Source organism: Chionomys nivalis, chromosome 21 (assembly GCF_950005125.1).
Source record: "Chionomys nivalis chromosome 21, mChiNiv1.1, whole genome shotgun sequence".
NCBI lineage: Eukaryota > Metazoa > Chordata > Mammalia > Rodentia > Cricetidae > Chionomys > Chionomys nivalis.
This window is the reverse complement of record NC_080106.1, coordinates 39881854-39895566: the sequence shown is the minus strand read 5'-3', so window position 1 is coordinate 39895566 and position 13713 is coordinate 39881854. Positions and strand designations below refer to the sequence as shown.

The following is a 13713-nucleotide window of genomic DNA, read 5'->3' as shown; positions in this document are numbered from 1 at the left end:
CAGGTTGGTCTGTGGGCATGTCTGCAAGGAATTGTCTTGTTTATTCATTGATTTAGAAGGGCCAGCCCACTGTGGGTGACATCATTCCTCAGAAATTCCTGGAATATATGACAAAACTAGCTAAGCATGAGTGAGCCTTCCCAGAGGGCAAGTTAGCAGCCAGTAGAGTTCTTCCCTGGTCCCTGCCCAGCAGGCTCCTGCTTTGAGCTCCTGCCCCATCCCTAAATGATACACTATACCCTGGAAGCATCTCTCCCCCTCAAAAACCTCACATTTTCCTCCCCAGGCTGCTTTTGATCAACAAAGTAGTTTGTTGTTGTTATTGTTGTTTTTGTTTGTTTATCACAGCAACAGAATGAATCTTGCACGGGTTTATAGACTCGGCATTGAAGTTAATACAAAGAATACCTAGGAAGTGGTTGTGATCTTTGCTCTCACATTTGTGCAACCTCTTGTCTCCTTGGGTACCCAGTTCTCTCTCTTTAAGCAATGATGAGTTAGGTGTTCTCTTTCATCCAAATTATGTGTTTGTATCTGGTCCATCCCTGTTGTTCTCTCCTTCCCTCTTCCCCATCCATTGATCCTCCTCCTCTTCCTCAGTATTTCCTCTGCTTTCAGTTCCTTTTCAAGGAAAACATATACTATTTGTCTCCCTGGGCCTAGAGTAACATTTAACTTATCAGGAAGAGGTCCAGATTAATCTATTTTCCTGGAAATTGTGTAATTTTGTTTTTTTAAATTTAATTATTGGATAATTGTTGCAAGGGAGGGCCCGCTGTTTGTCCCGGCTGCCTGGCTACCTTACACCCGAAATAACCACATGGAAACTGTATTAATTAAAACACTGCTTGGCCATTAGCTCTAACTTCTTACTATTTCTATTAATCTGTGTATCACCACGAGGTTGTGGCCTACCAGAAAAGTTTCAGCACATCTACCTCTGGCCATGGTCCATGGCATCTCTCCATTCAGTTCTGCCTTCTCCGCCTACCTAAGTTCTGCCCTATCAGCTAGGCCAAGGCAGTTTCTTTATTCATTAACCAATGAAAGCAACACACGAAAAGAAGGAACTCCTATACCAGATAATATTTTGTTTATCTAGATCAAATTTTCTCTCTTCACTCAGTTTATTATAATTTATTATAATCCTGCGCTTGGATTCTCATCTCTTCATCTGTTGATGTATTTATGTGAAAACCATAAAGGATTTATATTTATGAGTCAGGGTTGTTATGTAGGTCTTTATCTCCTTATTTGCGAATCCTTTGCAGTTAGGTATATTTCAGGTCTCAAGGTCACTCCCATGGTGAGAAATGGTTTTCTGCCTCCACGGTTGCCATCTGCCCTGCACATGCAGTACTGTGACATTCATGCACTCACACACGTGCACATGTACTCACGAACGCATACGTATTCATGCATATACACGTGTGCACAAAATAAATGAATAATTTAAAAAGCAATACTGTTCAGAAATACAATCGTTCCAGAAGGCTTAAGAGAGAACTCCATAATCCTCACATTAATATTTTTCTAATAAAGCATATGGATAGTCACATAAAATCCTTAGGCAGAAATCTCATCTCAGTTTCTGGTTTTGCTGAAGAATGATTTAAGGGGAAAGAAGCTGGTTGAGAGCTTGTGGAATTTTGTGACTACAAACAAGAGGAGTAGACCAGTGTACTGACTAGAGGTGGCGGGGGAGGGGGCAGCGTGTGAAACAAAAGATGACAAGTTGTGGTTATGGCTTCAAGACCATCGAGAATTATTAGCTATTTCATCATTTTGAATTGAGATTGGAGGAAAATTCTTTTTTTTTAAAAAAAGTGTTTCATTTGGAAATGAGCAAGACTAACATGATTGTACCTCTTGGAACCCAAGGTCCCAGTCAGAGGTTATTTAATACGTAGAGCCTTGTGAGGAGATGATGGAGTAAGAAGGGCTTCAATGTCCAAGGCGAAAATCACAGCACTGTCAAGATTCATAAAATATTTTTGACTAAGTGAGGTGAAAAATGGCTGACCTCTAATTACTTTCATTAGTGATTTGGGAGTTGGAGAGTATCACCTCCAAAGATTTTGAAAAGACCACTCAGGACCATGCAGAAGAAACTGGCTTTATTGTCAGAAAAGGGTTGAAGAAGACAGAAATGGAACAGAAATCAGGTTGACTGTCTTTTTAAGAGTGAAGTGGAGAAGGCTTAGCCTGCTGCCAGGTGGCTTCCTCTATGTTAATCTCAGTGGGCTATCTCCAGTCTCCATTGTCCTGCACAGCTTCCAGCTGTGGGCTGTGTTTATAATCAGGATCTATAGTTACAGAAAGGACAGGAAGGAAAATTACTCTCCAGAAGCATGGACTGAAAACTCCAGCTTGATCAACAAGGAACCAGAATTATACAGAAAATAAAACTCGATTTTATTTTTTAAAAGGTTATTTTTTTATTCTTCAAAGCTTTACAGTATATATATGTGTGTGCGCGCCTGTCTGTGTGTGTATTTCATACAGACAGTTAAGTTTCTAAATATTGCCCAGTATAAAATACTGTTCTATGTTTTACTTAGTTCTTATGATATGATACATAAACAGTGATATTACTTCTTAGAAGAATTATAGTTGCAACATTGAAAGATTTAAATTTTATTTCTGTACCGTATAATACTAATTAGGTTCTCATCAAAAGTAAACATTATATTTGAAAATCTAAGTATAGCAGAGGACTCATAATAATGTAATAATCAGAAGAATTAAATGTGTTTTTAAAGTTCTTTAGGGTTCCGGAATGTAGCTTAGTTGGTAGAGTGATTACTTAGTGTTCACAAAGCCCTGAGCACACCCTGAGCACGACGTCCAGCATCCCCCAGTCTAGGCGTGTCATATGCCTGTAACCAAAGCACTAGGGAGGTGGAGGCTGGAGGATGAGAAGTTCAAGGTCATCCGTGGTTACACAGAAAGAGGTAAGTATGGAATATATGAGACCATGTTAAGAAAAAGAAGGAAAGACAACAATATACTTTAGGAGATAAGTTCATACTTGGATTTCATATGGTATTTAATTATTTTTCTCAGTGTTGCATGTGTTCTCATGCTCATTTCTCTTCTTTTCTTTTAGGTCTCTTTTATTCAAAACCTTGTATTTTGTGTTGAAAGAGTTTACCGTGTTCCAGACTTTGGTGTCTGGGAAAGAGGAAGCAAATACAATAATGGCAGCACAGAACTACACTCGAGGTATTTCCCCAGTTTCCAGGGCATTTTAGTGTTGTTTAAATGTATTGATTTGAATATGGAACTACAACTTCAAAGCATTAAGTTGGATCTCCTGTTAATTCTAGTACAGCTTGTATTCCTGTCCGTAATCCAAATAGGATTCACTTTCAATGAAAGCAATGCTCTTGGCATCATAGACAGATGTCTGAAAGGAGCAAGGCCTGTCTTCCACTCCTCACCCACAGTTCAGCCCTCTCTTTAACCCACAGCTTGGCCTTTCTGGTAAACCATGTTGTATCTTTTCCTTTGCAATTACATTATTTGAGATATCAAAGATGTTATGTCTAAGCGCCAGTGGTATATGCAGTGCATGGTGAGACTCCTTTCCATGTTAGAGATGATTGTTACCCGAAGCACGGACTCTCGTACTTTTCCATAAAGCCTGACTGCTGACACACGTTGATCTGTAACTTGTGTTCGAATAAAGCAACAGTAGCTGATGACTGAGGTTAGTAATTTATAAATTCTCTGTATGCATTGTTGTTGAAGAAATAGCTTTAATAACTGATGAGACCTTTTGTTTGTCCTAACTAAATGCTCTGGAGGTTATCTTTTGACTGATTAAAAAACAGTACAAGTCCATGGGCTCTGCTTTTTCTGAAAGGTGGTGCACCAAAAACCTTAAGCAAAGGTTTGAATTGCTGACACTCCGATGAAGAATAGAAACAAGGCTGGAAAATAGTGGTTAAGACTGCATCTTTGGGGCTGGAAAGATGACTCCGCAGTTAAGAGCATGTGCTGGTCTTTCATTGAGTACCAGAGTCTCACTCAGTCTCCATTGTCTGGTGGCTCAAACCCCCTGTCATTCCAGTTCCAGGCAATCTGATGACCTCTAAAGCCACCTCACCTGCACATGCCCCTAAACAGGCACACATATACGTAACCTAAAATAATAAAATTAATCTTTTTAGAAAAGTATTTATAACTCTATGTTTTGATCAATGACTAATCTATGATGAATTAAGCTAATGTAATAGACTTATTTTAAAACTACCTCCAGATCCTAGCTGTGTAAACTTGAATAAGTTGTGTAATCGTCATACGGCTCTATTTCATCTTTAAAATGAGACTAATGGCAGCTCTCTATAGGGTTGCTATGATAATTTAAATACACTATATATTTTGAATACGTATCGTTAGTGAGAACTAGAATACTGATATATCACTTATTTAAGAACATTTCAGTACAAAAGACTGAAATAAAAAGGACTGTCAAATTAATCCTGATAAGCTAGGATACAGACCGTTCTGTATAGATTTTTATCCCATGAAACACTTTTACTCATAGGAATAGCAGTAATCATTGGATTTAGTGAAGTAGAGAAATTTTGTGAGAAAGCTTCATTTAGACATTTATGTCTGACGACTCCTAAACAAGTCTAATATGTTTTATTTCTGCTATCTTCTAAATTACATCCTCAACATTCAGACAGCAGTTAAATTGCATGAGAAAAAATTGATCTGTATAGACAGTGTTATTTAAAATTTTTCTTTTTAAATATTTTGCCCCTTCTTTGCTTTTTAGTAACCACTTAATTAGATGCTATTCTGTTTTTTTTTTTTTTTTTTTTTTTTTTTGGTTTTTCGAGACAGGGTTTCTCTGTAGCTTTGGTGCCTGTCCTGGAACTAGCTCTTGTAGACCAGGCTGGCCTCGAACTCACAGAGATCCACCTGCCTCTGCCTCCCGAGTGCTGGGATTAAAGGCGTGCGCCACCACCGCCCGGCTTAGATGCTATTCTGATTCTACTATATTATTTTCATCCTAAAATACTTGAACTAAAATTTTTTCCATGTACAGAAGCTACCAGAAACTCAGAAAGAATTCTTAGTTAAAAGCCCTATTGAAAATGAACATCTTAGCCAGGCATGGTGGTGCACACATGCCTTTAATACCAGCACTTGGGAGGCAGGGGCAGACGGATCTCGGTTGAACAGAGAAACCTTGTCTCAAAAAAAACAAACAAACAACAATAATAATAAATACAACATAAAAATAATAAAAACAAAAGTAACCATGGTAAGATGTCAGTGATGAACACACAGAAACGTCTAGTGGTTTTCTTACAACTCAGGTGCCAGATTTTAATTCAATGATTAGAAAATCTCTCTGTGAATTTTTCTTTGCTATTCTTTCCATGAAAAATTAATTTTAACTGTAGCTGGCCACTATTATAATGAGGTAATGAGGTTTGCCACTTGAGTTTGGTAGGTTTCATGCATTTAATATTACTCTTATTATTTATTTTATGAGAATTAATTTTTTTGTAGACACCCTCCATCTCTGAACTATTATCTTATTTGCCTGTTTTAGGTGTCTCATCTCTGATGCCAAAAGAATATATTTTGAAACAATAAGGAAACTGTGTTCCATTGTGTTCATGGACACAGTAATGGTATTAATGATAGGCAACTAGTGTCTTTCTGTACTGTGTAGTAGAATATAGAGCTAATTCCACCTAGGGATCAAGTCATGACCCTTAATTGCTTTATATAACAGGAAACCTACATATTATGTGGGCCTATTTGTATCTGTTCACCACCACAGAATTCACAAGGCTTACTGTATCCGTAAGCTTTTCTCTCTTTTTTTTTAAAAAATATTTATTTATTTATTATGTATACAATATTCTGTCTGTGTATGCCTGCAGGCCAGAAGAGGGCACCAGACCTCATTACAGATGGTTGTGAGCCACCATGTGGTTGCTGGGGATTGAACTCAGGACCCTTGGAAGAGCAGGCAATGTTCTTAACCTCTGAGCCATCTCTGCAGCCCCATATGCTTTTCTCTTAATTCACACTGCTTTGAATTCTTCTAAATGGGGCTACTTCTAAATGGGGCTACTTCTAGACAAACCTGTCATAGATTGAACAGACCATAAGTAGAAAATGTGTTTAGTATATTTACTCTACTAAACATCATAGTTTTGCATTATATAGTATGCCAAGGATTATCAGCTGTTTGTCCTCATAATGACTTGGCTAACTGGGAGCTGTTTAGAGTGTAATTGTATTTCTAACCTGAGAAAAGATAAAAGTTTAAAATGTGTTTTCTGCTTAATTGCTATTACTTTTACATCACTGTATAATAAAAATACAAGTGTCTTAGTCACCGTTATCTTGCTGTGAAGAGACAGCATGATCAAGGCTACTCTTTTAAAAGAAAACATTTAATTGAGGACTTGCTTACAGTTTCAGAGGTGAGTCCATTATCATCATGGCAGGAAGCAGAAAGGCATGGCTGTGGAGCAGTAGCTGAGAGCATTATATACTGACCTGCAGGTAGCAGGTGGCTGGTGGCGGGGGCGGGGCGGGGGAGAGGGGATGCCAGTTTAGGCTTTTGAATTCGTAAAACCCAATCCCAGTGACACATCTCCTCCAGTAAGGTCATACCTCATAAAGCTTCCCAAACAGTATCACTCTCTGGTGATTAAGCATTCAAATATATGAGTGCTTAATCTCATTAAGCCATTCTCATTCGAACCAGCACAACTAGTTGAGTCTAACAGGACCCTTTAGTCATTTACCCAAATCCTATTTGTAGGGTAGGGCTTCAGTATAAGCATCTATCGCTGGGGTTGGGAAGAAGGCGCCTTTGGTAAAGTGCTTGCCTTAGAACTGAGGACCAGTTTTGATAACCAGGTCTCATGTTAAAATGCAGGGTGTGGATGGTGCACTGGGGAGGCAAAGACAAGTAGATCTTAGGGGCTTGCTGGTCAACCAACCTAGCCAACTTGGCAAGGCCCAGGCCAGTGAGTGCATTGTTCTAAACTCATGGTCACTGTGATTCTCTTGAATCAGGCATCTGTCTGTGTGTAGCAATGCTCATGGTATGTATACTCTCCTTACTTTTTGGAGTCTTTGCTGTTCCTGTGTCTGCGCTTTACAGATCTCTGCAGCAGCAGAAGATGGAGTGGAGGATGGGGGGTCTGACTGTTGCTGAAGCTTTGGCTCTTCCTTCTCTTGGCACACTGAGCAATGCCCTTCTAAGCTGCACTTTGTATGCAGAAGGCTTCGGTCCCTGCGCCACTGAAAAACTCATTTCTGGTGTTCTGAGACTACTCTGCAGTCCCCCTTTTATATCTATGCTTATCAATTCTTTAATAATTGCAGTCTGTGGTATTGAAGTGTTATCAAATATGTATTTCAATCATACAGAGAGCCTGAGCCCCTTTGCCCCTTTTATAAAGGGAAAAAGTAAAGTTTGGAGGGGTGTATAATTTTCCCCCTTAAATTATACTCATTGTAAATGATAGAATCAGAACTAGATTCCAGGTCAAGAATGTTAGGGTGAAACATAAACCCACTACACTGTGGTTACAAGGTTATCTTTAGTTCTTGACATTCTGCTCTATAGTCTACACTTATTTAATATTTCTTAGATAAGCCCCAGATTGCTGTTTTTCAACCATACTCTTCATTTCTTCATCTGAACTCCATCAAGTGTAGCCCCACCCTTCCCAGAGCTTCAGTAGAAGGCTCCATTAATTGCTCCAAATTTACTACTTCTCTTAAATGTCTGCTGAGTCATCTCATTTGCTGGGTGCATGCTTTTTCTGCTGATTTGGCTTTTTCTGAGTCTGAACTTCTTCCAGTTTCTCCCAGGATACCTGGGATCCACCAGACCATGTTCCTCCTTGCTCTCCTGTTCATTCCCGAGGCCAATAGCACCTTGGTTCTATTTATAGCAGGATCAGTTCTCAACTCTGCTTGCATATCCAACTAATCTCAAATTGCCTCTGGGGCTGCGTTTAAGCCTAGACTCCTTTTCTTGGTGAAAAGTATAGTTTTACTGATAAAGCATCCATTGAACCCTAACCCTAGCCTTAAGGGACAGTTTTCCAGCACTGACTCCTAAATAGACTCCCACAGTCAACCACATCATCCCCTTGCTTCCTCAGTAACTCTTGTGTTTGAAATTAAAGATGACATTAGAAGTAAAAGAATTAAAATCCAATTAAATTTTAAAAATTTTATATTCTGTTCTCCTTGTTTTCTAGTAAAGAAAAAAATATTAGATAAGTAGTAGTTTGATTCCTTTTTATTCCTATGACATTCATTAGTTAAGCTAACTAATTGGTGTTTTTTAAATTGTTTTTGTTATTTATTTATTTATTTATTTATTTATTTATTTATTTATTTATTTTGAAGCAGAATCTCACTGAGTAGCTCTGGCCTCAAATTCACAGCAATCCACTGGCATCTGCCTCCAAGTGCTGGGATTAAAGGGGTGTAGCACCATGCCTGGCTTACTTAGGAACTCTTAAGGAACTTTTTGTTTTCTAATTTGACTATAAACATCTCTCTATCATTCTGCTTCATTTTATGCATTTTTCATACGGAGCCATTTGTAAACAACAGTTGGATTTGCAATACTGTAAAGTCCTTGTCCTATAAATAAGATTGAACAGCTCAGGGAGCTAAGGCCAAGTGGTCTAAGCAGAAGTTTGTGAGCTTGGTTTCAGCCTGGCGATGTGTAGGTTTCCTGGTATCTTATTAATTACCTACCTTTAATTTTATCATCTTCTCTAGAAATTATTTGTTTTTTATTACAAATCATTTTACTAAAAACTACCTTTAAGTAATTATTGCTGTATTTTAGCTTTCTTAAATGAACGCTGGAACAAAACCTGTGATATCACCTTGCAGTGATCTCCTCGGCATATGTTCTATTGCACGTCACTTAATACAGTCAACAACTAATAACTGGATCATGAATTCCTTCTGCCATTGAAGTATTTCTTAATTCTCCCAACAACATGTATTATTTGTCAGTTAAATGTAAGATCACAATAGAAATAAGTTGCTATTGCTATTTAAATAACTAGTGAACAACAAATTAGTGTGTTTGTCAGTTTATAGCATGTCTAATTACTTATTTCATTATATTTGGAAAGAAGATTAAAATATACGTAAGCAGTAAATGTGTATTTTAACTAAGATACAGTGTTTACTTCTTTTGTAAAACCACTTACAAATCATTTTATAGCCATTTAGTTGCTCCTCTTCCCTAGCCCCACTGCCTTTTCTATGTTTACAAATGGTTCAGCTGCTAGACTTAAATGGTCCTCTGATTCAGCTTCCTGAGTATTTGGGACCCACACTAAGCAAAACAAAATTGATATTTCTAATACCAGCACTTGGAAGGTGGGAACAGGGGCAGACAGATTAGTAGTTCAAGATCATGGCTACATTGTGAATTTGAGGCTAGTTTGGGCTACATATGACCCTGACTTCAAAAAAAAAAAAAAAGATGAACTATTCCCCTCTCCACCAAAACAAGACTCACTACAAAGCTACAGTAATTTAAGATCGTGTGATTTGTCGATACAAATAGACATAGATGAATAGAATTAACAGTCCAGAAGTAAATCTATTCATATATGGTCAATTTGTTTTGATAGTGCAATAACCCAATTAAGAATAGTCTCTTCAGTATGGAATCCTGTGACAAATGGATAGTCACATGCAAACCAATAGGTAGATATGGATTTTACTTCACACCATGTACAGAAATAAACTTGATGTAGCTCAAAGACTGTATATAATATGGAGAACTATAGCTGGCCGGAAGAAGCTAAGCAAATCAGTTGTGACCTAGGATTAGGTGATGGTTTCTAGGATCTGATGCCTGAAGCACAAGCATCACAAAAGGAAACTGCATCATACAGGTTTTGTGTGAAGTGAAATTGGGCTCAATGCATAGTATATGGGATATTTTATACTTAGTTATTATATGCATATCATAGTTACATGGTTAGGTTTTGTCCAGAAATTTGCAAGCCCTTCTAGAATACATGTATAAACTTGCTTTTCCAACAACAGTGATGATGTGGTGTGTCTCTATCTTGGTCTCGTTAGTAGTTTTTATTTTAGCCAGTCTAGCTGGCTTATAATGATGTCTAATTCTGACTTTATGTGGCTCTCCCATTGGCTGATAATGTTGAACATCTTTTCATGTGTTTATTTGTGGTTTATATATCCTTTTCGGCAAAATTGTTTCTCTATATTTTTGTCAGTGTTCTAGTTAGATTTTTTTTTTTTTTGCTGAGTTTTGGGAGTTCTTTTTATAATCTATATACCAGTGTTTATTTATTTGTTGGGGTCGTGGGGACTCAACCTGGGATCTCATGTTCACTAGGCAAGTGCTCTGCCCTGTGTTATAGCCACAACATCTCATCCTCTCTTCAAAAAATTAAAAGTTATTTTATGTATATGTGTATGTGTCTGGGTAGCACATGCACACAGGAGCCTTCAGAGGTCAGAAAAGGCATTGGATCCCCTGGAACCGAATTGCAGATGGTTGGTGCTGTCATGTGTGCGCTTGGAACTGAACTGACTGTAAGACTGCTGAGTCCTCTCTCCATCCTGTGCATTCTAATAGTAATACATTATTACTTGTGTAAAGGGAAAGCTGTTCATTCCAACGAAGACCTGTTTATCAATTCTTAATTTTATGCTTTATGCTTTTGATGTGGTGTTTGATAGTTCTTTGATCCTGAATATTTTCTCCACACACACACCCCCGACACACAAAGTTTCATAGTTTTACATTCACGATCTGTTTTCAGGTAATTTGCTATTAAGTGTGAAAATTGAGATTGGGAAAGTTTCTTTTTTTTTATTTGCCTGTTTGAATATTGAACTCCATTTGTTATACACTGTCTTCATTTCTCACTCTTAAGAATAAAATAGGGCAGTATAGCTCAGTAGATCACTTACCTACCATGCTTAAGGCCTGGAGTTTGAGCACTAGCATGACAAAATAAATTCAATTAGTTAATTGATTGACATGAGCATACGCCTGGCAGGATGGCACAGCAAGTAAAAATGCTTCTCATGCAACCTGAAGGCCTCAGTTCACTCCCTGGAATCTACAATACAAGGTTGTTCTTTTCCCTCCACACATGTGCCATGGCACACAGTACATACGTATATATGTACATGTATATATACACACATATATATGTATAGATAATAATTTATTATCAATAATTTTTAAATGGACATGCATATCAAATCTATTGCTGAGTTGTGTGTCTGTCATCTACCAGTACCATGTGGACTTCAATACAATTATACAGTAGTATAATAAATTTTGAAATGGAATAGACTGCTTCCTTTACTTTCTTCTTCGAGTTTGCAAGTATTTTTACATTCTTCGTATAAATACAAAGTAATCTTGTTTGTAACTACAAAAGTCTTCTTGGGATTTTTGATGAGCTTTGACATCTTTTTAAATAGACTTCTCATATAGATAGTCGTGCCATTTGGAAATTGAATATTAGCTGTGGGATTTCTTTAGATCAAATTTCATTTTTAGCTATTGAGAACTTTTCTTATGAACAGACACCGAGTTTTTCTAGATGCCTTTTTATCCATTGGTTGATGTAACCATATGGCTATAGAGTGTTGATATGATAGATTACACCGATTGACCTTTTTATTATTAAATGAGGCTGTATCCCTGGAGTAATTCCCACTTAGTTATAATGAAAGTTTATTTAATACCTTGTCGAATGTTGTTGAGGATTTTATTTATTTATATTTTTTTGGTTTGAAATATTTGTATATTTTCATGCATCTTAATAATTAAAAAATATTTTGTGAAGTGTGTGCATGTTGGGGGGTCATAGGCCAACCTGAGGCAACCAATTCTCTCTTTCTACCTTGTGGGTCCAGGGACCGAGAGCTATCACCAGACCCTGAAACAGGGCCTACTGAGCCATCTTGCGAGCCCTGTTTTCACACATTTTATTTTTTTTTTTTAATTTATTTATTTATTAAAGATTTCTGCCTCCTCCCCACTACCGCCTCCCATTTCCCTCCTCCTCCCCCAATCAAGTCCCCCTCCCTCGTCAGCCCTAAGAGCAATCAGGGTTCCCTGCCCTGTGGGAAGTCCCAGGACCACCCACCTCCATCCAGGTCTAGAAAGGTGAGCATCCAAACTGCCTAGGCTCCCACAAAGCCAGTACGTGCAGTAGGATCAAAAACCCATTGCCATTGTTCTTGGGTTCTCAGTAGTCCTCATTGTCCGCAGAAGGAAAGAGAACACGAGCAAGGAACTCAGGACCGTGAGGGGTGCACTCACACGCTGAGACAATGGGGATGTTCTATCGGGAACTCACCAAGGCCAGCTGGCCTGGGTCTGAAAAAGCATGGGATAAAACCGGACTCACTGAACATAGCGGACAATGAAGATTTTAATGGATATGTTCAGGACAGGTATATAGGATATAGACTTTATTTTGTATCTTATGTATATCTTTTGGTGTCAAGGTAATGTTTTCTTCATAACATGAATTCTACATGGGAGAATTGTGTTCTATTATTCATTTTAAACAGTTGGCATAAATCTAATGAAATCATATAGTCCTCAAAATTTTGTCTTGACCTTTATTTCTCTATTTAAATTATAATTACACCATTTTACACCATCCAACACTCTTCATACTATCCATTCTCCTTAAAATCTGTGGCCTCTTTTTCTTGAATTACTATTATTGCATATATAAATGGATATATCCATTTATATACAAACACAAATACAATCTACTGGGTCTGTTCAGTGTTGCTTGTATGTATCTTATTTTAGGACTGACTACTTGGAATAGTAACCATTTAGGGGGCCCCTCCTCAGGGAAGGTTAATTCTTCTCTAAGCACTTGTTAATTGCCTGTCATTCATTTAAGGTGGACTCTTAGGGTTTCTCCTGTGTTGACATGTTACCTGGCATTGCCATTGTTCAGATTTTGTTTAAGCAGCCATATTGTTGAAATTTCATGGGTGTAGCTTTCCTGTCATATCTGTAGGATACAGACCACGGTAGGCTTCTTGGTCCTCTGGTTCTTATGATATTTCTTCTCCCTTTTCTACAATGCTCCCTGAGTCTTTGGTGTAGGAGTTCTGTTGTAGATGTATTAACTGGGACTGGACACTCCATGGTCAGTTGCTGTCTGCATTTTGACTGCTTGTGACATTCTGTCATGGTCTCCATCTGCTCGAAAAAGGAAGTTTCTGTGATGAAGGCTAAGACCTACACTATCTGTGGGTATAAGGGTACGCATGCGGAATGCTGTTGAGGAAGCAGCAGCCGCAGTAGGTTCTGCTCTCTTAAGATCCAGGACCTCACTAGGTGGGCTAGATATCTAATGGCTTTAAGTCTTATTAGATAACTGTTGGTTACTCATGAAACACAAATACCATGATTGTGCCTTCAAGGATATCCTGCCCTGCTAATCATTGTTATGATTCATAGGGGTCACCGCAGGACAGGACTATTGCTCGCTTTCTTCTGTTGTGCATAGACCTTCTAATACTGTGAAAGCTAGTCCTCAAGAAGGACGTTTTGGGGTCAGATCAAGTTGAGTCCTCCAAGTCCTGTGTCCAAAGTTGGTGATGTCTTTAGCTACACGGTCCTACTCTCAATTTCTGGGAGGCAACCAAAGGCAA

At 38.1% G+C, this 13713-nt stretch overlaps 1 protein-coding gene across 5 annotated transcripts in view; it reads left to right on the top strand.

Annotated features, from left to right (window-relative positions):
- The window catches only part of Phkb (phosphorylase kinase regulatory subunit beta), a 182629-nt gene that overhangs the window by 65055 nt on the left and 103861 nt on the right, over positions 1 to 13713 (top strand). For all 5 annotated transcript variants that reach the window (XM_057754198.1, XM_057754194.1, XM_057754195.1 and 2 more), the window contains one exon: positions 3110 to 3225. In XM_057754198.1, the coding sequence (XP_057610181.1) occupies positions 3110 to 3225 (116 nt within the window). The remainder of the gene's footprint in view (positions 1 to 3109; positions 3226 to 13713) is intronic.